The sequence below is a fragment of the Lathyrus oleraceus genome, chromosome 7 (assembly GCF_024323335.1).
Source record: "Lathyrus oleraceus cultivar Zhongwan6 chromosome 7, CAAS_Psat_ZW6_1.0, whole genome shotgun sequence".
Classification (NCBI taxonomy): domain Eukaryota; kingdom Viridiplantae; phylum Streptophyta; class Magnoliopsida; order Fabales; family Fabaceae; genus Lathyrus; species Lathyrus oleraceus.
This window is the reverse complement of record NC_066585.1, coordinates 126,386,167-126,413,750: the sequence shown is the minus strand read 5'-3', so window position 1 is coordinate 126,413,750 and position 27,584 is coordinate 126,386,167. Positions and strand designations below refer to the sequence as shown.

Genomic DNA, 27,584 nt, shown 5'->3' with positions numbered 1-27,584 from the left:
TCATGAAAGAGGAGAGCATCAAAGCTACCACACACGCTGTAACAGTCTTTGACCGTCATAGACAAAATTTCAGCGTCCAGGACACAATGGGCAACAACGAGGGGAGACCAAATTTAGCCTACGCTGTTAGACTAAACAGAAGTTGGTGCGATTGTGGAAAATTCCAGGCCTTCCGCATACCTTGCTCCCATGTCATTGCAGCATGCGCTTATACTCGTCAAGACGCTTACAACCATTTATCTGATGTGTACAAGGCCAACACCATCATGAATGTATATACTCAAAGCTTCTCAGTACTACCAATGGAGGATTACTGGCCTCCATATGAAGAAGATATTGTTTGACACAATGACGAGATGCGTAGAAAGAAGAAAGGAAGGCCAAACAGCATACGTATCAGAACAAAGATGGATTCCACAGATAAAATGATAAGATTATGTAGTATCTGTCGTCAACCAGGACAAAACAAGAACAACTGTCCCAATCGAGGAGCATCATCTAGGTCTTAAGCTTTTTGTAACATTGTATTTCTGTAACATTCAATCATTATATATCATTAAGTTCTTGTTACAACGAGTTTCACAACAAACATCAGTACAAAACATCTGAAAACATAAATATTTCTAACTGATTACAACAATCAAATTGATGTCGTCTCGACCGAACATCATTTCCCTAGCATCCTTATCAGTCTTCATTCGCACCCAACCAAAGATACTATCAAGTCTCTCAATACTTCTGATTTTTTCCCCTTCTGGTATTTTCCCATCTAACCAACGAACCAGCTCCCTCTTCAGTTGATCGAACATGGTGATGTTCCAAAACAGCATCAGCATTTGAGGTTTGTCTCTCGCATAAATCACCTTTCTGTATCGGCGACGAACACCAAACATGATAGCCAAATGATTATATGAGATGTGGAACAATTGGTCACACAACGCATCTATTTATAAGACAAAAAATGCATTTTAGAAGGAGTCTCCAATTGAATTGGCGACTCCTCTTAAAACCTACACATAGGCGCCAATTGGATTGGCGCCTCCATTCAAGTTTTAAGAGGAGTCGCCAATTCAATTGGAGACTCCTCCTAAAAGTGGGGTATTTTGGGATTTTTTTTTTTAAACCAGGGGTATTTTGGGAATTTTTTTTTACAAAGCATCTTACGACATTCGATAACATGCCTTCTAGAATCAGTGCGTTTCACTGTAAAGTCAGCAGAGTTGTTCATGTGGAATTTTTTGATTGCCAGAACACATTCTTCTTTGGTACGAAACATGTCTCCCACCTTTAATTCGCCTTTTGATCTCGGATACGGATTATAGAAAACATTGTTGGATGTTTCATCATCGTGAATATCCATATTTGTCATATGTTGAGGCGGATTATAGACATGACTAGGAGGTATCGGTGGTGGTGGATCATCATCTTCATCGTCGTTGTTCAGCATGTGATCGACCTGTATCTCGGTCTTCATCAACAACGTTGACTTCTGCTTCTGCTTCTGGGTTGAGTTCATCTGACCATTGTGCATCATCTTCACTAGCTTCATCCTGATCGGTTAGTTGAGACTGTTGAGATGGTATACATGGTTGAAGAGTAATGTACAACTCGATACAGTTGCAGCCTGAATGTTCATGACTAACAAACATGTATTCAACATCTTCATCGTCTCGTACCTTAAGGGGGAAATACTTGCATTGACCATTCTCAAAAAATATTGGATTTTGATATGCGATCTTTGACACAATACCCGATCCTATAAAGAATTGTATTCTTTTTTTCAAATGCAAGAAGGTTGCATTTCTCTTGATGGTGATTCTAATGGTATCAGTGTTTCGAAAACAAAAACCATGTAGCTCAGACTCGAATGTTTCACCGCTGCAGTGAACATTGACACTGTATAATGATGAAGATGACATTGTGCAGATGAAAACTATTTTTTTACTGCAGAGGAATGTGAGTGAAGTGTCTTGGATGTTGATAGTAAGACACTTAAATATATGGTATCAGTGTCTCACATGCTAGCTAGTTCGGAGTGACGTGTCAGACATGCAAGATAGTCTGAGATGACGTGTCGGACATGCAAGCTAGTCTGAGATGATGTGTCAGTCATGCAAGATAGTCTGAGATGATGTGTCAACCATGCAAGCTATCAAGAAGTGACTGATCAGCATGCAGGAGACAAGACAACCACGTGTCGGACATGTAAGATACTCAGAGATGATGTGTCAACCATGCAAGCCATCAAGAAGTGACTTGTTCAGCATGTAGGAGACAAGACAGTCACGTGTCAGACATGCAGACACACACTCCAAATGGATTGGCGCCTCCATTTATTCCTTGTACATGGTTGCCAATTCAAGTGGAGACACCATGCATTCAGACCTCGAAACCAAGCATTCAGACCTAGGTCTTGCATGCATGTCCCTATGGAGGCACCAAATTGAATGGCGACCCCTCTTAAAGCTTGTACATGGTCGCCAATTCATGTGGAGACACCATGCAAGCACAACTTTTCATGCTCTCATCCATTTGCCTATAAATACATCCACTCCATCAACACTTCTTCCACACCATCACTCTCACTGCTTCCTCTACAATACTTTTTTTTACAATTTCATCTTCAACAACATCTTCTAATTTCATCTACACCAACCCCCCAACAAAATGTCTTTACTCACAATGGGCGAAGCACATAGAGGAACGGTTGCAAACATCGCAACATATGTAAGTTTTTTCTTTTGTTAACTTTTTATCTTTCATCTTGACCAACCCCATTTTATTTTGACATACCAACTTAGTCAAGTGTTTTATTCTTTATTTTATAGGATGTATCAAGGTTTCGAACTCGGGTCCATGAATATGTCCATATGGACCCGATGATTCAACCTTATGTTGAACTCGTCGGTTTTGGTCATATTAGCAAGATTATGTCTTGGTCTATAGATAACAAATTCATTTTAGCCTTATGCGAAAGATGGAGACCAGAGACACACACATTTTGGTTCCCAACCGGTGAGTGTACCGTGACGTTAGAAGACGTCTACATGCTTTTAGGACTACCAATTAAAGGCAAGGCTGTTAATGGTAAGACCAATTATGCAAATTCAATTTGCATGGAGCTCTTAGACACTGATTTGTTAGATGATAATGCTAGAGGTCAAGGTATACTACTCTCACGCCTAAATTCATATTATAATAGTTTATACTTAGATGAGCATTCTACCGAAGATGCTCGAATAATAAAAACTAGGTGTTACATTATGTTGTTAATAGGATCCTTTTTATTTCCCGAAGGTAGTGGTTCTAGCATGCATATTATGTACTTACCTCTACTTAGACATGTAGATAGAATAGGAAGTTACAGTTGGGGATATGCTTGTCTAGCCTATATCTATAGCTCGTTGTGCAAAAACTTCCACAAAGACACATCTACATTTTCTGGATGTGCTGTTTTGCTACAAGCATGGGGTTGGTCAAGACTACCGTCTCTAGCACCGGTCAATAACAACCCTTTCACTTTTCCATATGCACAAAAGTAAGTTGTTTAAATTGTTATATCTTTACTTACTTCCTTAAAGTTTATTACCTCAAACTAATTTTTTTTTAACTTTTTGGTGTAGATGGTCGGCACGTGGTATGAGTTACAACAGATGTTCGAGACACTGTATTACTCAGTATCGCAACCTGTTGGATCACCTTCGACCGACAGACGTAAGCAAAATAACTTAATTATTTCGTTATATTTTGTTAACTTTTTCTACATTCATTATAATCCTATCTTCTTTAACATTTCAGTTCATTTGGCGTCCATACCTTAATTTGGATCATGACCATGAGGTCAACGCTGAAGACGCATCCGTATGGACAGCATGCACACCGATAATACGGTTCACAACTATGGAGATGCACAACACCGATCGTGTGAAGCTGCAGTTCGGTATGGTCCAGAATATCCCAGATCCCCCAGCTAGCCTAGGAGAATGGCATCTGCGTAAAGTTAACGACCAATGGAACTTCAACCCATGGCAAAACTTCGCAAGATCGGAGTGTCGCAAGTGGAAGCACCGTCATGACCATGTCTTAACTGATGCAGTCATGCCAACTAAGGTAAAACCAAGTCGTACTTATATGGCTTGGTACATATCGGTTGGTTTTCAGTTCATCGTCGAAGATATGTACCTCTACGACCCACGCCAGGCAAGTTACACACAAGAAGGATCAACATCTAACCCCCAACAATATTCTTAGCCAGGTTACTCACAACCCCCCTATCCGTCAAACTTTCCGTTCCACAAACACACAAACATACAACCAAAACATGTCATTCAACCAACCCTAATACCAAGAGCATACCCCATACCACCACCAACAAATTGACCATCAACCTGAGACCCAACATCGCTTCACACCCACACCATCACCCTACCAAAATCGCCTTATCCAAAACACCAACCGCCCCTCCTCCTACCGTAGCCAAGAAGCCCAAACATCACATAACCCCAACATCCCACAACCCTATCTCTACCAAACACCCCAACAACCTTTCCAACCTTTCCTCGACGCATCATTCACACTCATGTCTCCCTTCAACCGTCCCGGTCGCCCATCCATGAGTCAACCACATCCCAACTTCTCTGGCATGGGTCATGAGCTCAGCTACAGCGGTACACCATCATTGCATACTGAAGACTATGCTGAGTTGTCTGAATACCTCAACGGACCTTCTCCTGTAGTTGGTAGTGACGCTCCTGGCCCCTCAAATGATCAAACACCGGTGCAAAATCGTCAACGTGGGTTAGGGTAGCTAGAGGATGTGGGACCAGAGGTCGGTTAGGTGATCCCGGTCATCACCATTAGGTTTCTTTGTGTAAACTCCAAACTTTATTAATATCAAGTCGTATTATATCAAATTTATCTTTCACTTATACTATAAAACACAAAAAAAATGCATTTTAGGAGGAGTCTCCAATTGAATTATAGGTCACATGTGATAATACTAAAACATTATAGGTCACTTTGGACCAAAGCCATTGAAATATGAAAAAGTCCAACTTCAAGTGCCCATAACTTTCTCATCAAAAATCTAAATGATGCAAAATTTAAGTTCAAATTCATTGTCTTGAAAAGATCTACAACTTTTATGTTGAAGGTTTTATTATTTGAGGCTTTTATCATTGAAATATAAGGGCTTGAAGTTGGTCCATTTTGGCAAAATTCACATACACATGTTTTGCACCTTGAACTTCATGGCCTGTTTTCATAAATTTCCCAATCCCAAATGGATTTTTCTTCAACATAACAATGGTTCCTCATGTCAATACCTTTCGAACCATTACCCACATGACCATGTTTCAATTTGGCAAAGTGCATTTTCGAAGAGGATAAGATTTATGTTCATGTATGCATAACATGTTGAAACTTAAGGCACAACCAATTCAATCACATTCGCACGTCCAAAACACTCCAATTACACTTAAGCATGCTAAACCAATTGCGTTTGGGCCTCCCATGCGTCTGTACAGGCCCATGCATGGAGGCCCTTATTCCACACGCACACGAGTTTGCCATTGTTTGCATCAGCTTCTACTATAAATACAGGTGCTTGGCTTCATTCAATTCCAACCTTAAGGCACCTAACACTCTGCAGAATTGAAATACCACCTTTCGATGCATACTGAAGACTATGCTGAGTTGTCTGAATACCTCAACGGACCTTCTCCTGTAGTTGGTAGTGACGCTCTTGGCCCCTCAAATGATCAAACACCGGTGCAAAATCGTCAACGTGGGTTAGGGCCAAGGGTTAGGGTAGCTAGAGAATGTGGGACCGGAGGTCGGTTAGGTGATCCCGGTCATCACCATTAGGTTTCTTTGTGTAAACTCCAAACTTTATTAATATAAAGTCGTATTATATCAAATTTATCTTTCACTTATACCATAAAACACAAAAAAATGCATTTTAGGAGGAGTCTCCAATTGAATTGGCGACTCCTCTTAAAACCTACACATAGGCGCCAATTGGATTGGCTAGGGCACCTGCCCTAGCCAATCCAATTGGCGCCTCCATTCAAGTTTTAAGAGGAGTCGCCAATTCAATTGGAGACTCCTCCTAAAAATGGGGTATTTTGGGAATTTTTTTGAAACCAGGGGTATTTTGGGAATTTCCTTGAAAAGTTGGGTTATTTGGGTAAAAAAACCTAAATTCGAGATCAACATTATTATTTTCATGATTATGATAACACAAGACATCAGGTACAAGTGGAAATAAAACACGTAAACTATTTAGTTCTATTATCTAATTTACACAAATCTATGTGAAACCCTATTTTTGTTTTTCTAAGATAGAAGAGATCTAAGCTTTCATATGAGTCTATTGAATTAAAAAAGTTAGGCTACATATCATTTAAAAAAAACCTTTTAAATCTATTAATTTGACATATTTTTTAAATAAATATGATTAATGTATTTATATTAGTAATTACTATTATTATTATTATTATTAATATTATTAATATAATAATAATAATAATAATTATTAATATATTTTATATTTTAAATTAAAATATAAATTTATTAACCTTTGCTATAATTTAAACTTATTAATCTACATTTAGTTTTTTTATATTTGAATGTATTATTATAAATTAAAATTGAAATATGATATTTTATAAAATGTTAGATTAAATACAAAAATCAAATTTTGTTATTTCAAGTAACTTATGAAAATAAACTAAAAAAAAGTTATGAACAATGACCAACTTTTTGCATATATACACCCTTAACAACAATTAAATGGACAAATACCTTCCTCCTTAAATTATATACAAAATTTTCCCCCATTTTAATATTTTATTATTATTTTACTATTTTTTTAAATTTTAATTTTTATCCTAAAAGTAATTTTTCATTATTTTAGTATAATTAAGTTAATTGCAATGTTAATTAAGTGATTAACATGGGAAAGAGTATGATAATGTTATTTGATTAATTTAACTATACATTTTTCTCCTTTATTGTTTTTTACGCAATTACACATGAATGATCATAGATCTCTTTTACTTCACTATTTTTCTAATACAAGGTTCTCTTTCTTCCTTAGCGGCTCGCGTAACTGAGTTGAAATATGCCCTAAAAGATGCAGATGAGCGGTATAAGTCTACTTCTGACTCTTTTGAGGAAAATGCTCGTCAGGTGGATGAATACTGAAAAAACCCTCTATTAAGGCAACCAAGGCCTTGAAAGCTTTTCATGATGAAGTGGATGATCTGAGGCAGGCACTCAATAGTTCTCTTCAGCAGACTCTACGGGATGTGCTCGGACTCCGATAACGAGTTGTGGAGCAGGTAAGGAAGTTTTGTCTATATAAGTGAATCAAATAAGAAGTAATAGGCACATAAAATGTGTATATACTCACAAAATCACTACAACTTGGCTTTTGTGAAGGAAATCCTAGTGGTTTGAAAATATTGTATTTACAAGATTTTATCTTTTTACCAAAGAAAGTCCTGACACCATCTGACTTTGATGGAGTAGGCTTGATAGGTGAAGTATCAATACTTAAAGGGTTGAATGTCCAAGACCTCTTCATCACTCAGCAATGTTGCTAAAGTGTCGGTATCCCACTCTGAGTACTTGTCCAAACCTGAAGCTTGTGTTGGTGGATCCATATTGATAGTTCGTTCCACATTGATAGTTGGTTCAACATTGACAATTGGTTCAAGATTGATAGTTGGTTCCACATTGACAGTTGGTTCCACATTGACAGTTGGCTCCACGTTGAGAGTCGGCTCCACATTGACAGTTGGTTCAACATTGACCGTTAGTTCCAAAGTGACAGTTTGAGGCACATTGGAAGTTGGTCCCGCTTTGGAAGTTGGTCCCACTTTGGAAGTTGGTCCCACATTGGCACTTGATCCCATATTGGCATCAACTTTTTCTTCTTTGTCTGAGTTTTTTTACTCTTTGTTGTAGTCTGACTTTTGCTTGTGGGATCAGAAGCACATATTAATTTAGAACACAAGCACATGATTAATTTAGAACATTATCCTTTTTTTTGTTCCACTTGGACTTTGATAGTTTGATTGACCTGTGTACTTATCTCATGCAATATATTTTCAGATGGAACAAACACAATTTCCTTATTTTTCTTACAAGTCATACTGTTGTGACCTAATTCAAAGCATGTTTTACACTTATGGCTGGTATTTGTTCTTTTACATTTTGTTTGGTTTTTCTCATCTGGTTATCTCCTGCGAAGTTTCTTTGGCCTGTCTGGGCCACGTTTGAACATGGGAGGCAATATCTTATGATCAAATATTTTAGGCCATTTGTTGTGGCCATTTAAGGGGTGATCACTTCATTATATCATTTTTCGTATGTGCTCTTGTAATAACATTTATGCACATACTTTATACTTTATGGGGTCATCTACTTTTCTATGGATTGCAACCACACCATGTCTACATGGTATCCCCACCAAATCCCAATAATTACACGAGCATGTTTGTTTTTCCAAGTCAACTACAAAGTTATCAGTAAAAAGGACATGTGTAACTTGAAAAGCTAACCTACCTGCATAAGTTACAGTCCAACTAGCACTTTTGTTTTCAATTTCTCTATCTAATCTCCTAAGTGGTTTGGTCATTGTATCCCCTTTATACCCATCTAGATTTGATTTTATATAAGTTTGGAAAACCTTCCCATAAGATAATTGATTATCCACTCAAAAATGATTATTATTAGTTTGTCCTTTTGTAACAAAATTGTTGCATTAAATGATTCAGTTAGATTGTTCATCGGGATATCACACTTAGAGTAAAAAGGAAAATCATGCTTACACCATTTGGTTTTGGGAATAGCCTATAACCATTCATATGCCTCAAACGGACTTCCTTGATTTGAAGCATTTTAGATTCATGTGATTCAAAATAAGTTTCCTTTGTTGCATCCATCATAAGATCTCTAAACAATGTTCCTCATTCAAACTCCTTCTTGAAGTTAACATACAAGTGCCTTAGACAAAATATGTGTTCAAATCCTAGGCATTCCTCATCAAACACTTGAAATAGACCATTTGCAACAAAAAACCATGTTCATTTAGTATAAAAACATAACAATTTAAGTAAACAACATAGTTAATGAGAGTCAAGCTTACATTTTGCTGGTCAAAAAAGAAATACCATATGCTTTCTCCAAAGTCTTGAATAAGCAACTTAATGAACCAGTTGCATGAGTCCTTTGTTTCATTCTCAACAACTCCAAAAGCAATAGGCAAATACTGGTCATTAGAATCTCTTCCAATAACAATTAGTAATATACCAACATACTTGTGCTTCATATGACATCTATCTAAGACAATAAATGGCCTGAATGGTTTTGTCAAAGCCTTCTTTGTCCCATCAAAACATATGTAACATCTTTCAAGTATTGGTTGTAACCTTGGAACTGGACAATGAATGTTGACCTTGAAATTGTTTCCTGCTGAAGCCCTCATCAACTCAACACTATATGACAATAACAAGCTAAATTGTTTGCTTGAGCCCCATTCTACAATTTGTCTAGCAAGCTACATTGCCTTGAAAACTCTACAAATTGGGATTTCAGTGGCATTCCTAAGTCTAACATCTGATACTACCTCATTTAACTTCATCTTTGCAACCCCCTATGCTTTGGCACTTTTATTGAAGAATTGTCTTCCACACTTGTGCTTGTGAATAGTGTCTTGATCATAAATGTTATGGAGGTTTAAACTCTATTGCACAAGACATTATAGTTACATGTTTTTTGTCCTTACATACCATCCTAGACCTATTGGTGTCACTTTTTTGAAACCTCGCATTCCTACCATTTAAAACATTATGCTCTAGTATAACATTCTTAAATTGTTTCAACGAAGAAAAATCCATTCCAACCTTGAAAGTAAAATCCTTACTAAGAGCATATTCTTCATTGAACCTAATTACACTAGGCATGCCATAACTACTATCATCATCTTCCCCACTATCAAGTTCATCAGTCATGTAGTCTTCTTTAATGACATGTTCCATACTCATCTCTTGTGTGATAAATATGTTATTAGGTGGTTCACTTGGGGTCTAACCATCAACAACAGGTTCAGTTCTAGGTTCACCATCAACACCTTCATCAAACCCTTTCATCTTCTCTTCCTCATTATCATCAAAATGCACACCATTCACAGATTCATCACTATATTCACTTAAATTATCAACCTCTTTGTCACATGTCTTCCCTTTGCCTTTCTCTCTAACCCTATTCATAAAGGTGGCATCTCCTGTAACTGGTTTTGGCTTAGTAAAAATCTCAACTTCACAATTATTTCCAAAAGCATACACAGATAACTCAGAAGCATCTCAATCATCCCTAAATGGCTTTAAATCTTCTTCCAAAGAACCACCATCATGCTTCCACCACATTTAAATAGTTCCAGCTTCAAACTCAGGGTCGATCCCTTTGACTAAATCACAAGCTTCAAAATAAGACCAATAATCCGGATCTTACCACTATTTGCATAAACTTCCCCACCCTCATGTCTTAAGGTAAGGTCTTTTACAAGACAACCCTTGGTGTAGAACACAACCTTGAATTTACCCATGTCTTATGCAATTAATTCACTTAGGGTTAAACTTTTTCAAATTAGATCAAATACAGTATGCAATAGAAATACTACCTAGATACACATACAATCAAAACTAACATATACGGTATTCAGTATTAATACGAGTAAAATGATTCTTAAACTAACCTTAACATTACTAAATAAACAAAATGAAAAACCTGAAGGGACCACAAGTTGCAAATAACCGAGACCACAAACTTGCTTTCAACTGGAGGGACCACGACACCAACAAGATTTTGACTTGAAGGGAGTACGAGCACAATATTTGGGACCACATAGATGATGAAGAAGAAGAAGACGTTTAAGGCTTGACTTTCTAAGAAGAATGGGGGAATGAATTAAGACTTTTGATTTTCTAAACATCAAGGTAACGTTATTAGACAAAGTTTACGATGACTATTATTTTAAAGAAAAATTAAAGATACTAAAATCGAATTATAACATATTTATAAAAATTAAAAATATATTTAACTCTTAAAAAGAAATGTTAAAAAGTGGTCGATTAAGAATTTAATAAATTCAAAAAGTTTTTAAAGAAAGTGCTGTTACTCTTGATTAGTCTTGGATGTTCAAGGGTCACATTTAAAGAAGCATAAAGAAATTAAAATCCACTCTAGAGAACTAAACGTGAACAGTGCCCACAATATAACATTGACAAGAGATTATGGCAAAATGAAAATATGAAAAACAACTTGCGTTTGCCGGGAGTCGAACCCGGGTCTATTGCTTGGAAGGCAATTATCCTGACCGTTGGACTACAAACGCCTGACGATATAATTAAGAAATAGTGTTAATTTAAATAAGTTATTTAGTACTTATTATTATTATTATTATTTTTGTTCTAAATCTGCGATACAATTCTCGCGTTTTGGAAAGAGGGTTCAGAGCTATAGATAGCTATGGAGACAACAATTCCTGTGAAGACGATGATTCCTTCAACTTCTATGATTCAAAATCACGCTTTCAAAACGAAAACAACAACACGCTTAAACTCAACTAGAAGGATTTCAACCCAACTCAAACATCTCCGCTTTTCTATTCATTCCAAATTCTCTGATACTAATTTTCAAGGTAACTCACTTCACTATTTCTTGATTCAATTATTCAAAATCTCAACTTTTAACGTTTAGCTTCATTCAAATCGATTTTAATTGTTCTTTTCATTTTGGGATTGATTTAATATCCGAACTTTTTTGTAATATTCTGATATGAACCAGAAGAAAAAAGTGATTTTCTCTTGATTTGGTTTGCATATATTTTGTCAATATTAAACAGATTATTATAGCAAATGGTCTGTGTCTGTTGTCGGCGTCGGTGTTTCGTAGCTAATGGTTTGTGCTGCAGATTTTGGGAGTTATGCTAAACCTGCAGGACTTTTGCCAGCCTCTGAAGTGAAAGTGTATACAAATACATCATTAGAAAGCATTTTATCTTCCATTAAGGAGGATAGATCCAAATCTTTATTCAGAGTCAAGTTGGTTACGAGCAACTTATATGCCTCAAGTATAACTGACTTCAATGCTGGAGTTCTCCTATGCTTCATAGATGAAGATGGAAATTCCATTCTGCAGAGATTACCTGCGAGTTTGATGACGGGTCATTCTGCAGAATCGGGGGATAGACTTCATTTCCAAAGAGGTTCTGTTGATGAATTTATTTTTGAGGGTCCGAGAATCACAAGACTTGAGGCTCTTTGGGTCGGTGTTGAATCGGGTATGATATTATTTGTTTCTTTGTTTTTGGGAGTGATTTAAGATTCGGTGGACATCATTGATCTTCTATTTTGAAGTACCTTTAATCTTGGACAAGCCTTCTCTAAAGTGAGTAATCCACTTTAGAGAGTAAAGTGACTAACATTAACATTTGATATTATATGTGCATGCATAACAAATCATGGGTGATTAAATTATCCATCCTTGATTTTGTCACTTTACTAACTACTCATTTTAGAGGAGCCAAATCCTTTAATCAACATATAACTTCCCTCAAAATTGTTGAAGTTCTGAGGAAATTAACCCTTGCATTATTTGCTAGCAAGCGTGTGTAAAGTTATAACTATTAACCTTTTTCACATATCCTGTTATAAAAATACAGATGTGTCCTTTATGTTACAAACATTGTGGGAATGAGTTTGCCCACTCATCTACGAGTACCTTTTTTTCCTCTCCTGCATGCACATCTTGCGCATTCCATTGCATAATTAGATTAAACAATTTGGAGCAAATATTGCACAAGAGAGAAGAGGAGTAGGCTACGTAGCCTCAGAGATACTTGTCGCTCAATGTATGAAAACCTTTGATAACAATTCCCTTAATTCCTCCTCTCTTTTGCGCAAGATTTTCCCCAAATTAGAGGTACGCGTAGGAGATAAGAAAGAGGTACACGTAGGATACATCATCAATACGACGGATACATGTGTATTTATGTAACTGAATGTGAGATAAAATGACATATGGTACATGTATGATGTAATGGAACTTAAAGAACCTATGTAATTTGGTACAATTAAACAACTTAAAGTACTGCATAAAGTGTGTGGCCTATATTAAAGAGTATCACCCCTGCAACTTCAAATTTTTGGATCTGCAGGGCAACCAACCAATATACGGTCTTTATGAAATTAAAAAATGATTGTTGGTACAACCAATTGAGTTCATCTCTTTAACAATACTTTCTTCTCCCTATAAGGTCAGGTCAATGGCGCCTAGGAAATATCTCCTTAATGGTCATTAGTTCCGAATGGAAACCATCATTACCAGTAGAAGAAGTACCACAATACACCGGCTTTCAGTACGACTTTCCGGTTGAGGATGTATTGCTTGGTGAAGGAACCAATCTTTCCATGTTGGAGTTAAGACCTAGCCTCGTGACTCAGCTCGAAGGAACCGATCCTGTAAGTTTATTCAACAAAGAACTTTATGACTCTACATTGCTCCTAAATCCTAAGATCTCAAAAGAAGAGAGCATGGAGGAATATTCAAATTTGAAATTCTCATTGCTATTTTATGATGCTGTGCTGATATTTTTCGGCACATCAATTACTTCCTTCTCATCCGGTGAAAATACTGGGTTCGCTTTCTTGATCGGTGGGATTGGAGGCTTCTTGTATCTGCTATTGTTGCAGAGGTATGTGGATGGACTACCAGGTTCAGAATTAATCACAAGCAACAAAAAAGGAACTGATGCACTGTTCAAAGGATTGAAGGGTCCTATAGTAAGTGTAGCGTTGGCTTTAGCTTTTGCTGTTTTTGTAGTAAAGTATAGCTCAGGAGATTATATTGATGTGACCTTAACACCAAAGGATATCATAGTTGGAATGATAGGGTTTCTTGCTTGTAAAGTTTCTGTGGTGTTGTCTGCATTTAAGCCTATAACACCTAAGTTACATGAGTGACAAGTAACATAATAGTTTTACCCTTTTATACAAAGAAATATTGTACACAACTCTAGTGATACCTATGTTAGGCATGATAAGCCAATACAAATATGTTGTAGTTTTATTAGTTATTTCTTGCAAATATGTATTGAATTTATAAGCAGTGGCTGGCCGTGTATAGATTTTTAATATTACAAGTCCATTATGATCATCAAATTATTAAATTAATATATTTGCCTTTAATTAAATTAAAAGTCACACATAAAATAATTTGTGACTAATTGATACTGAAATAATTTTTGCTCATATAACATATCAAAATTTTATTGTGCAAATATTGTATAACCTTTTATAACAAATTATTGTACATAAGTTGAGATGGCCGAGTTGGTCTAAGGCGCCAGATTAAGGTTCTGGTCCGAAAGGGCGTGGGTTCAAATCCCACTCTCAACATATTTAATTTTGTTGTTTTATTTTAAAATTTTCTATCTTTTTCATGCAAGTTGTTAATAGCACACTCTTTTTATATGTAGTATTATGTCATTGTTTAATTTAGTATTGAAAATTAACACTTCTTTCGTCCTAAAATTAAGTGGGTGATATTTAATATTGTCGGTTCATACAATTTTAGTAGGGTAAAAAGAAAGAATGATTCAAAACTCTATATCAAATATAAGGGATCTCATTCTATTTAGCAAGTTTGTATTTGGATTACTTCGGTACATCACTTTTTTCACAAATTTGAATGTAAAAAAATAGTATAAATAGAACACAAGATTTCGATTGTGTTTGGATCAATATTTTAAAATCCATCCCAAATCAATTATACCGAAAATTAAAAAGTAAAGCGATGAGATTTGGTCATAGTGTCGTAGTTACACCGATGAAATTCGGTGTAATCCGGCCGAATCATCGATGAAATCAATGAATTGGTCATAGTGTCGATCTTACGTGTTTATTATTTTTAACTCGTCAATATAACATCGTTTTGTGTGGAACATACAAAATTCAAATGTTAGACAAGGACAACAATCTAAAGGGAGGTGAATAGATCGCAAAATTCAAATGTTGGATCAATTTAAATTATTTACTATGGAGATTGAAAGCAGTCCAGATCGACAATCATCTTTCCCGAACCGTTATCGGAAGAATCAAATATTTGTATAAACCGTAACAAAACGTAAAACAATATGTTTTCCAAAATACTGTTTGAACAAATAACATTTTGTAATCAATTTCCGATGAATTAGGAAACTAACTAAGACAATTTATCAAACACGTGGTGTGCAATAAACATCAAGCTGATTTTCCTTTGTGTGATATGAAAAACCAATTGCAATTGTTTAAATTGCAATCATCTTTACAAAATAGCTCGAATACTTCAACACAAATTGAATTATCAGTTTGTCAAATTGCACATTAATTGTATTATCAAATTGTAGAGAGAGAGAGAGAGAGAGAACATAAAGATTTGTTAGGAAATTCCTCAATGGTCCTCACTATGGGTACGCCTGCCCCCAATTCCAAATAGAATTGAGATATGTAATTAACCTTTGCAAGAGTTGTTTACAAGAGAAAAAATAGCAATCCAAACCCCCAAACCTTATGTTTGATGTTGATCTAGATTCTTATCTCACATTGATCTTAAGCAAGATCAAGTGACCCAATATTTCCAATCCGATCTTCCGGTTACTGCTACTCCTTTGACATAAGCTCCTTTCTTCAAAGCTTTCACTCGACTGAAAGAAGTCCAGATCGACAATCATCTTTCCCGAACCGTTATCGGAAGAATAAGATATTTGTATAAACCATAACAAAACGTAAAACAATGATGAGAAAACAAAACAATATATTTTCGAAAAATACCGTTTGAACAGATAACACTTTGTAATCAATTTCCAATGAATTAGGAAACTAACTAAGACAATTTATCAAACATGTGGTGTGCAATAAACATCAAGCTAATTTTCCTTTGTGTGATATGAGAAACCAATTGCAATTGTTTAGATTACAATCATCTTTACGAAATAGCTCGAATACTTCAACACAAATTGAATTATCAGTTTGTCAAATTTCACATTAACTGTATTATCAAATTGTAAAGAGAGAGAGAGAGAGAGAGAGAGAACATAAAGATTTGTTTAGGAAATTCCACAATTGTCCTCACTATGGGTATGCCTGCCCCGAATTCCAAATAGAATTGAGATATGTAATTAACATTTGCAAGAGTTATTTACAAGTGAAAAAATAGCAATCCAAACCCACAAACCTCATGTTTGATGTTGACTCTAGATTCTTATCTCACATTGATCTTAAGCAAGATCAAGTGACCCAATATTTCAAATTCGATCTTCCGGTTACCGCTACTCCTTTGACATAAGCTCCTTTCTTCAAAGCTTTCACTCTGCTGAAAGCACTCCAGATTGACAATCATCTTTCCCAAACCGTTATCGGAAGAATAAGATATTTGTATAAACCATAACAAAACGTAAAACAATGATGAGTGTCGCTACCGGGATTTCACGATAACGAAATCGGGACTAAAGAGAATGCCAAAGAGAGGCAAAGTCAGAAGAGTCGCCACCGAATTTTATTTAGTTCACCTCTATCGGAGAGGAGAGGGGAAATAGTCGATAAAACCCTCGGAAAAGAGACGCGCACGGGAAGCGCTTAAAAGAGAATAAGGAATCGGTCTCGCAACCGAGATTTGGGTTCGGAAGTCGGTTGCGTAAGGGGAAGGTGTTAGCACCCCTTACGCCCATGGTACTTCATGGGAACCATTTGGGTTGTTTTACATACATGGGATTTATCTATTATTGTTTTATTTTCAAAAGAATGTGTGAAAAGAAGGGGGGTGTTTTTGTTATTATAGCGCTCGCTAGGGATTGTGACCCTTGTGCCTACGTATCACTCATTCGGGGATGAGGAATCAGAGCTCCGTAGTTCGGAGTAGAAAATATTTGTGCGTAGGTTGATTTTACCTTTGAAAAAAAGGGTTTTGGGGATGATGCCCTAAGGCACAAAAAAGAGTTTGATGAGTTGTATTGTTTTTACCTTGAATAAGGGTTTTATGAAAGAATGTTTGTGATTATATTGTACTAAAGTCTATGGGCGGAGGTGATTATTCTAGACAACAAGTCAAACGTCTTGCGTCCAAAATAATCAGAGTAAGGGTAGGAATGCTCCATTCTCACTCATTCTCCACCACTTAAGGCTCATGGCGCACAATAATAATCGTAATTATTAAGTGTTTTGAATTTGATTATAAAAATGCCACTTGACGTTGAATCAAGAGTTTGTTTTATTTAATTATGAAATTTAACTTATGCAACATGAATGCAAAGTAACCAACCAGAAATTAGAGAGTCTCATTGTAAGGTAGCCCAAGAGAAAGCCTTTTGTGTGCAAAAGTGACCTAAACTAAACAAAGGATAATGGTCTTACAAACATGTCCCCCTAAGGTGGTGCCATGATGCCATTCTTACAACATGAATGTAAGTTACAAATAAAATCCAACATTTACAAAGTATCACAAAGATAAGGGAAAGGCCTCCAAGCAAGGGTCCTAAAATGAAATCCTCTAAGTCCAAGTTGATTAAGAGTGGAATGAATATTTTTGTCTTATCATTTTATCATGTTTTTGTTGTTTTTAATGTTTGATGATAATAAAATAAATAATAAGTAAATAAACATGCATGATGAATTTGTACAATGATGATGATGATGAGTACTTTAATGTAAATTACAAGGTAATGACATAAAAGTAAATTACAAGAAAAAGAAACAATATCACAATAATAATGGTTATTGAATATAAATGATATAAAACAAATATAAGTCAATAATACCAAAATCACAATAACAAAGGTTAATGACAAATAAAATTAATGAAATATAATTAGTGGTTAGTAATATGTACAAAAATGAATATTTTTTAAGACTATTTTCTTAGGCCAAGAAGACTTAAAATATGGCATATTAAGGGATAGCTTATCATTGATGCAAAGTATTGAAGATGATTATAAAACCAACTAACAATAGATTTGTAACAAAGAAAGTTATGCAACCTTAAGTCCATCTATTAATATTTAAAAAAAGTGATTTGTTCTCTTTCTTTTGTTTTTATTCCTCTTTTATTTAACAAGATAATAAGGTAGTAAATGAATTAACATAATGTAAATGATATAGTTAGATAATAATAAACATAAACATAAAATACTTGAAATAAAGTGAACAATAAAAAAAATTGCAAAAAATAAAGTGCAATAATGTAAATGTTAGAAGTTAGTGGTTAGTGAACATAAACATAAAGTAAATGAAATAAAACGAACAATAAAATAAATTGCAAAATAAAATAAAATAAAGTGCAATAATATAAATATTAGGAGCTAGTAATTAGTAGTTAGTAACAATAAGCAAATGGGTTAGCAAGTTAATGTAAATACATGGTTTCATCTATGCATCAAATGACCCAAATATGGTTAAAATAGAGGCAATCTATCAATGCCTCAAAGTATCATGAATGATCTATTGATCAACCATAGATAGGTTTGAAACATTGAAGATTTAATCAACTCTAAACAATCATGGTCATGATCTAATAAACCTCATCAACCAAACAAATACAACAACAAGTCCATAATAAAAGAAAATGATAACACACACAAAGCAACCACAAAAAGGTGAAAGAAGATAGTAAGAGTAAAAAATCTTTAAAAAAAGGTGAGTAAATCAAAGTCAATCATTTTTTGCAAGCTTGAATCTAAATCATCTCAAAAGACCAACCAAGAACAAGCAACCATTTTTAATCAAAAAAGAAACAAAAAGTTAAAAAGTTTAAGTTAACATCATTACCCACAAAATATGAAAAAAGCTAGGTAGAAATGGTGTTGAGCTTGAATGTGAAGCAAGGTGTAATACCCCAAAATTTACCCTTCATTTTTCTTGGAAGCATGGGATTATTGTTTCACCTTATTAGCATCATAATAGGTCATACTCATTGCATACTACATCAGTGACTTGGGAAATCAGGGTTTGATTGATCACTCCTTACCAGAAGGCGCCCACACAAGGAAAGACTGAGAATTGAACTTCAAGGTGTTCCATATGTCTTATGATGGTCCCCAGTTCATCAATGGAAGATTTAAAGCTCTCAGAGTGTGCATATGGATTTAATCAGAAATCAGGGTTTTGGGCTATCTGCAACAAGAAATGTTTGGTTGGAAGTGAAGGGGCTCATTCATGTCATGATTAAAGAGGCATCTTGGCTTAGGGAGATTCACAATTATCACAGAAAGATCCATTGGCAATCAGTGCAATCAGTTCCTAGTCATTTTTGCCCTAAAACTAGGGTTTGGTATAAAATCGGTTTATTTCTGATTACTTGAGTGAAACTTATTTTCATGTCCCTTCACATGTCCACAAGGATCTACATGCAAAAAATCAGCTCTTTATTTGAGCCAGAGGTGCTTCAATTGATCAATGGAATATGAAATCAGACAGATTGGGAAAAGTCAACGGTGGGGCCAGAAAAGTCAACTCTCGATATTTTGATAGTGGAATCTCAAAATTCATGCCTAGGGAAGCCTACATGTGAAATTTGATCAAGTTTGGATCATGGGTTCATCATTTAATCAGGAGTTGGAAAAGTTACCAAATTTGGAAATAGTTGACTTTCCATTTAAGGCAAGTTTTATGGTTTTTGTACCCACTTTAAGCCTATATTCCATCAAGATGCAAGCTCCATTTGAAAATTTCTCCAACATGAAAGTTGTTCCTCTTGTTGCAAGATTTCTAGAGATATAAAGTTTGTTTCATTTGGATTAAAATTGAGAAAGTTATGCTTGGTCAAAGTAAGACTTTATTTTAGGACACTTAGAAAATTTTCTAAGTCCAAAATTTGCAAAATTTGTCAAGACTTATGGGCCAGTTTTCTTGCACTTCAAGGCATCTTTTGAAAACACTTTCTTCATGACAGTTGTACCTTGATATGTCCTCTTTCACACCATTTTGGAACCACCTCATTTGGATAATTGGTTTGGAAGATACACTCATCTAAAGTTGGTATCATAGGCTGAATTTTTTGATAGCATTTAGGCCAAACTGACCCAACCATTTTGCAGCTATGGGACCTGAACTTTATGGCCATTTTCACCTCTTTCCACTCATCATTTCAGGTTGTGTTCAACATGAAAAATGTTAAGCTCCATGCCCTCTTTCTACTGTTTGCATTGCCTTGCCATTTGGTTACATGCTCATCAAGATACAAGGTCTTAAAGTCACCCTGTTGGGCCATTTTTGTGCTGCACAAGAAAATCAAGTCTAACAAAAAACGACCCACACACCACTTTTTACCTCATTTGGCCATTTGCTTTTGGTTCACTCACTTAAGCTTTGCCGCAATTAGATCTTCTAATACACCTCACCTTTTGGCACCACTTTTTGCATCATTTTGTCATAATCCAAACCAACATTCCAAGCCCATTAAGACACATTAGACCTACATATTTAAAGCTTCTAAAACCCTAATCTGAAGAGGGTTGGCTGCTGTATTTTCAAGGCAAGGCAAGAGAGAAAGATCAAGTGTCATCCCATTTCCATTTCACAAGTCCTTGAAGTTTCAAAGAGCATCTCATTCTTCCTTCCTTTCTTCCAATACCAAGAGGCAGTGGACTGTTTTCCACTAGGTAAGCCTTCTATTCCATCTTCCATGACCATATTCCATGCTTGTTCACTTCTATCTTCATGCTTACCATGCTTGCTTCATATTATTTTTTCATTTATGTCATTATTTCCATGCTTATTTTTTATGTTGTTATTATGTTTTGCATGCTTATGAACCCTTCAACATGAAACATTGCCTTAAGTTGGAATTTTGTAACATTTTTTTTTGTTGAATCCGGCCGCCTGAAGCCCCCTTGTTGTTCGCTTTTCTACATGTTAGAGTAATTATTTTTAATGAAACAAAGCACCATTGTGTTCTACATGTTCCAAACTCAAACTTTGATTTTTACATCACCTCATTTGGAGTCCTGTAGCATTAGTTATGTAGGTTTGAAAACGGAGAAAATGGGTTGCGTTTTTCATGTGTGCTGAATTTGGGTGCATGAAGCCCCCTTGTTGTTCACTTTTCTACATGCTAGGTGTTGGTGTAAGCCCTAGAGGCCAATACTTTTGGTACTTGTATCGAATTATTTATTAATAATAAAATGCATTTTCTTTATTATGGTTGATTAATAAAGTCCCTGGAATAGATAGTCCGTTTAATGTATTAAGTGTGACTTAATCATGAGAACACATTAAACATAAGGACACTATTCTTAAAGTATCCGTAGTCGAGCTTTAGTGTGAAGTGGGATAACATTAAAGCATTAAGACTATTATGTTTGTAGACCGATGATCACATCTCATGGATCATGGATAAAGAGTTATCAAGTCTTAAACATAGATATGAATATTAGGAGTAATATTTATACCGGATTGACCCGCTATGAGAATACTATATAGAAAGTTATGAAAAGTGTCATAAGTTATTCTCATGGTGATAATAGTGTATACCACTCTTCGACCTGAAACCACTATGGACCCTAGATGTAGAGTCGAGTGCTTTATTGCTGATCCAACGTTGTCCGTAACTGGATAACCATAAAGACAATTGATGGGTACTCCACAAAGCATGCTGAGGGACATGAGTGTCCTAGATGGAATTTGCCCATCCTGCGTAACAGGATAAATGTCTATGGGCCCAATATTGAACTGGACAAGGATGACACAGTCTATACCTTGTGTTCAATATAGACATAAGGGCAAAGGGGTAATTATACACATAATTATTATCACAGGAGGTTTTGTCAGATCACATGACATTTTCGTGTCTTGGGTAGCAGTGATGTGTTGCTAGATACCGCTCACTGTTTATTATGTTAAATGCATGATTTAATATAATTGCCAACGTCACGAAAACCTACAGGGTCACACACAAAGGACGGATTGATGAGAGATAGAGTAATTAAGGAATACCGTAATGTACGGTGCCCTTAAGAGTAACTAAGGAACATCGTAAGGTACGGTGCACTTAAGTGGAATACGAAATATGGTAAGGTACCAAATACTTAAGTGATTTTGGGCATATTATAAGATATGAGCCAAAATACACTTAAGTGGGCTTTTTAGCTTGAAGCCCACACAAGTGGTTCTATAAATAGAACCCTTTGGATAGAAGCATTGTCACTCAGACTCAAATTCAAGTGAAGACTTGGAATTTCGTTTCCCTCTCTCTCTCACTCAAAGCCTTCATTCGTACCAGCTAGCACTGAGATTGAAGGAACCCGTTTGTGTGGACTGAGTAGAGACGTTGTCATCGTTCAACGTTCGTGATCGCTCTGTGGATTTGTATCCAAGGTTTTGATGGTTACAAGAGATCTGCACCAAAGGTTTGAATTGCCACAAGAGGTAACGATTCTATCACTGATCATGCCCATTCGTAAGGATCACTAAATGGAGAAATTTTTAAATTCCGCTGCGCCTTAGATGGAAATTCTCCTACACTAGGGCCACTATTTTTCATAAAACAAAGCATCATTGTGTTCTACATGTTCCAAACTCAAACTTTAATTTTTACATCATCCCATTTGGAGCACCATAGAGGGAGATATGTTAGTTGGAAGTTTAAAAAAATTTCCTGCGTTTCACGCATATGCATGCATGGCTGTAGGGCTTTTTTTTTTCTTCATTTGCATGGAAAATAACACGTGTCTGCATTAGACACAGTTCGAACCTGCGCGCGCCCACACAATCCCAGCTGTCCGCCCATTGCTTTCTCCGCTGGTGCATAAGTAGAAGCTTGCCCAATTGATGCACCATGTTACATAACTCATTAAATTAAATGTTCAGTTTTTTTTTTATTTTGGTCATGCTGAGATTTTCGCTGGGTTGGGCCTCAATATCTTGCTGTTCGCCCCCCACCTGCAAAGCCCATTTTTCCATTTTATTTTATTTTCTTTTTCAATTCATTTTATTTTTCTATTTTCATTTAATTAATAAAAATATTTTATTTATTCATAAAAATACCAAAAAATGTTTTTTAATTTCCTTAATGTTTTATTTAATTTATTTAATTTTTATTTTTATATTTTATTTAATGTTGATATTTTATTTTAATTATTTATTTCAAGTGGTTCTTTTAAGCATACATTTTGTCATTTATTTTATTTTCATGACTTAGAATTATTTTTAACTTCTGATTTTTGGGATGAGGGTTGACCAATGTCTCATGGTCAACTTGACCTTTTATTGGAATTTTATTTCCCATTTTTAATTTATTTTGGATTTATTTTTGACCTAGTTTGCTTGGTTGACTTTTCATTTGACTTCTGTTTTATTTCAATTAATCTTTACACTAATTTTAATTATTTTAAAAATCTTTTTGGGGGATGATGATGTCCTGAACCCACCTAACTTAGTTTAATTTTTCATAATTTTTGTGATTAATTTACTATTTGTTTGATAATTTTTAAGTTGACTTGACTTTTCGGTTGACTTTTCTATGATTGATATTTGACTTAGGGATTGCTTAAGGCAATTGAAGAGATCTTTTGATCCTCCCTTGTTCATATCTGTCATTCGGTGAACTGACTTTTGGTGTGTTTTTGCTTTGGAAAGCAAATGTCGCGGATAGCAAGAGTCGCCACCGACTTTTCTTTTATCCAATAAGGAAAGGTGGAAAAGAACAGGAAAGACCTTGATTAGATTTTGGGTTCGGGAGGTACATTATACAAAGGAAAGGTGTTAGCACCCTTTGTATCCATGGTTATCCATGGACTCTTAATTGCTTAATCACTTATGTTTTTCTTGTTTGAAAAAGTGTTTGAGAAATGTTTAGAAAATGTTTGAAAAGAGAGTTTAACTTTGTAATGATTCTTGTACGAATGTATACAAAGTATTTACCTCATTTAATTTTGAAAGCTGTTTAGAAAAATATAACTTGGTAATGATGCTAGTATGAATGTATACCAAGTGGTGATTTTCTAATAGATGTTTTGCAAAGTGTGAGGTGTGAAAAGTATTGTAAGTTGTGAGTCAGCATTTAAGAGTTGTACCTAACCAAGGTTTTTATAGGTATTTCCTATCCTTAGGAGGGTAAGACTGTCCTTACTATTGAGAAATAAGTAGTCTTATCCTTTGGATGTAAAAGGACATCGTAGGGTCGTCGATTGGTCATTGGAGGCCACATTTGTAAGGATACCTTAACATTCGAAGGGACAATCATCATTAACTCGTAGGCTACAACGAAGGGTCATCGAGGGACAAAATCATATATTCGCAGGCGACATCCGAGGGACTATGATTTATCTTGTAGGGACATGATGATTTAACCGAAGCGTCTTTGCTAAGTGTATCCCCACATTCGCGGGACATGACCGTAATACCGTAAGGCAACAAAGAGAGGGCCAAGATCATATATTCAAAGGCAACAATTTATAATCAGTTAGGTAATTAGGATGAATCTCCACAAGGGTATCCCACAAATAAAGTGGAATACCTAGCAAGCTACCTTCTCCGGGAGTATGTGAGCCCTCACAAAATTCAGCAAACAGGTCAGAATACCAAATGGGGTGCGGTCAATAGTTGCACCGAACAAAGGAATCGCAGCAGTAATATTGTCGGGCAAATAATACACAGCTATGATAGAACATGTCAGATAAGCACAGAACAGAACCAAAAAAAACAGCGACTGTCACGTTCGCTACTGCCTCGCCTAGCGAAGGCTTGGCGAACGCTCGCTACATGTTCGCTTAGCAATGTGCTAGCGAACGACTACGGGTTTTGAGTCTAATAACAGTACGATTTCAGCAAGCTCCAAACCCTATGGCATCCCTTACAGAAATTACATGGTTAAACATTTAAGATATCCATGCATACTTAAATCCACATGAAAACCTAAGATATATTTATAAATTCAATCATTATGTCACATGTAAATTGGAAGCATAAAGCGGTAGTGGTAGTGCAAACCTGTTTGCAATTGAATTGCAATGTTGAATTGGCAGATCACTCTTAGGGTTGGTGTCGGATTGAGTTGGGCGGAGGTAACCTTTGTGCAAATGAGTTTCCTTTAGGGTTTCCTTTAGGGTTGTTCTGAATTCTCTTGGTTAGCCTCCAGGGTTTTTCCGGTTGCCTCTGTTAGGGTTTGCTTATTCCCTCTCCGTCTGTCCCTTTTTCTGAATGAGGTCTTGGTATTTATAATAGTTTTTGTGACCTAATGGGCTCAGAATGAAGCCCAAAATTTCTGGTATTCGCAAGCTTCGCTAGGCGAGTGGTGCAGCGAAGAGTTCGCTAGGCGAAGAATTTTGCTCGCCTAGCGAGCAAGCCAGTTAAAGTCATTTTCTGGATTTGGCCACCTGTGTGCTGGGTCTTTGTTCCTTTAAGATCAATGTCTTGAAAAATGAGTTGGAGTGCCTTGCAAGATTAACGGGCAAATTTTGGGGTATGACAGCTGCCCCTGTTCAATATTCTTAGACCAGTAGAGTTAGAATGGTATGTACGCCATTCGTGGTCTGGAGGTGGAAGATTATTGAACACCTAGAATGCCCCAAAAATTTGCACTTGTTAGTTAAAAGTTAGTCTTGATGGAGATGGGCTTAAAGATGCCATCTAGGAAGTTTGAGGATGGGGGCTTCAGAGTGCGTCGTACATTAGACCATATCTGAAGACATGGGTGTCATACTGGGTCTTACACTAGACCGTATAATGAGTCATCCATTAGATGATATTAGGGTGATCTGAACCTGATGAGATAAGGATCCAAATGGGTCATACACTGCTGGGGATAAAGGATCAGAATGGATCATACGCTAGATCGTATCTGAATTGCAGAATGAACCGTCCGTTAGGCTGCACCTGGAGAGGTAAAGATCAGAACGGATCGTACGCTAGATCGTATCTGAGTAGCAGACTGAGTCGTCCATTAGGCGGGTGACTTCACTGGGGATGGAAGATCAGATCGGATCATACGCTAGATCGTATATGAGTAGCAGAATGAGCCGTCCATTAGGCTGTATCTGGGATATAAGGGTCAGAATGGATCGTACGCTAGATCGTATCTGAGTAGCAGAATGAGCCGTCCATTAGGCTGTATCTGAGATATAAGGGTCAGAATGGATCGTACGCTAGATCTTATCTGAGTAGCAGAATGAGCCGTCCGTTTGGCTGTATCTGATGATAAAAGGTAGTCGTACGCTAGGCTACAATTCAGAATATACCGTACGCTAGGTAGTATTTGAGGAATAAAGATCAGAATGGATCGTACGCTAGATCGTATCTGAGCAGAATGAGCCATCCGTTAGGCTGTATCTGATGATAAAAGGGGTAGTCATACACTAGACTACCCTTCAGAATGTACCGTGCGCTAGGCAGTATCTGAGGGGATGAACATCCAAATGGATCGTACGCTAGACCGTATCGGAACAGTTGAAGGAACCATACGTTAGGCTGAATCAGAATGAACCGTACGTTAGGCTGAATCAGAATGAACCGTACGTTAGGCTATATCTAATAATATTTGTATATGATGTATTTGCAATAAGTGTCTGGGAAAGGCTTAAAGATGCCATCATTAGGAGGATGTCAAAATGCTCATCAGAATGAACATCCATATGGATTATATCTGTAAGATGCATCTGAATCTAAAATGTAACCGATGAGGGCGTCCATCTGAATGAACCTTTATTTTGACTATATCGGGAGGATAATTAACCTGAAAAAGTTAGCCTCATGCCATGTCATGATGCATGAGATGTTTTATGCTTGTGAAAATAAATGTGAACATTGCATGCATGTATATGATGCGAAATGATGCATGAATGAATTATGCGTCTGAAAATTTTGCCGGGGGAAAATAAATCCCGAGATTCCGGTTGGAGACATTTGTATTGATGAATCTTTCTTAGCTGGGGGTATTTGATTTCTGTCTGATGGTAGAAATATTCACCAGAAGCCTGACTGGGGGATAAAAGAGATGACCAGTCTGTCTAGTAATGCCAATTTCTTCTGGGAAATAACTGGTTTTGCTGGGGAATAGGATTAGCAACTGGATTCATCGAAAAGCATGGTTAGACTTTATCCTCGACCCTAAAGTCTTTTAGTAATTGCTATTTCTATTTTATGCATGTATTTTCGGTAAACATCAATCATATTCAAACGCATATATTAATTCGAATTAAATCAATGGACGTTTATGCAAACAAAATAGAGTAAGTAAAACAAAAGCATTTTTTTGGAAATAAAATTGTATTGATTTTGAAAGGTGGCCTATAAATAGGCAATTTGAGTACAAGGAGACATAAATCCTAGTAAGAGGAAATTGTCAAGAAAACAAAGAAAAGCTATGAAGAAAAAGTCCTATTGATTTTAATTCCACTACTGTCGTTATGTCTTCAAGCCTCTCATCTCCTGCTGTCGGATAGAAGTGATTGGCTTGTTCAGTCCCTTTGACTTGGGTGAAGCTGACCTAGAACGGGACATAGTCATACGCTTTAATCCCTAATTTTTGCCTGGACCGCCTTTTCAGGTTTT

At 36.2% G+C, this 27,584-nt stretch overlaps 1 protein-coding gene and 2 non-coding genes across 3 annotated transcripts; 2 read left to right on the top strand and 1 right to left on the bottom strand.

The window, feature by feature from the left end:
* Window positions 1–11,329: 11,329 nt before the first annotated feature.
* TRNAG-UCC (transfer RNA glycine (anticodon UCC)) lies at window positions 11,330–11,401 on the bottom strand. Its single transcript has one exon. It is a non-coding gene; the product is annotated as a tRNA-Gly (tRNA).
* Window positions 11,402–11,479: 78 nt separating this feature from the next.
* On the top strand, window positions 11,480–14,240 carry LOC127107806 (uncharacterized). The gene is made up of 3 exons (XM_051045130.1): window positions 11,480–11,707; window positions 11,981–12,349; window positions 13,330–14,240. The coding sequence occupies exons 1-3, from the start codon at window positions 11,536–11,538 to the stop codon at window positions 14,028–14,030; spliced, it is 1,242 nt and encodes a 413-aa protein (XP_050901087.1). The 5' UTR covers window positions 11,480–11,535; the 3' UTR covers window positions 14,031–14,240.
* A 144-nt stretch (window positions 14,241–14,384) lies between these two features.
* Window positions 14,385–14,465, top strand: TRNAL-AAG (transfer RNA leucine (anticodon AAG)). The gene has a single exon. It is a non-coding gene; the product is annotated as a tRNA-Leu (tRNA).
* Window positions 14,466–27,584: the final 13,119 nt, after the last annotated feature.

What these genes read in the sequence shown, in the direction of transcription:
- LOC127107806 (XM_051045130.1), top strand. Translation starts at nt 11,536, where the DNA reads ATGGAGACAACAATTCCTGTGAAGACGATGATTCCTTCAACTTCTATG. An exon ending in CTCTGATACTAATTTTCAAG is followed by an intron (nt 11,708 to 11,980) that starts GTAACTCACTTC and finishes TTTGTGCTGCAG; the next exon opens with ATTTTGGGAGTTATGCTAAA. An exon ending in TTGGGTCGGTGTTGAATCGG is followed by an intron (nt 12,350 to 13,329) that starts GTATGATATTAT and finishes CTATAAGGTCAG; the next exon opens with GTCAATGGCGCCTAGGAAAT.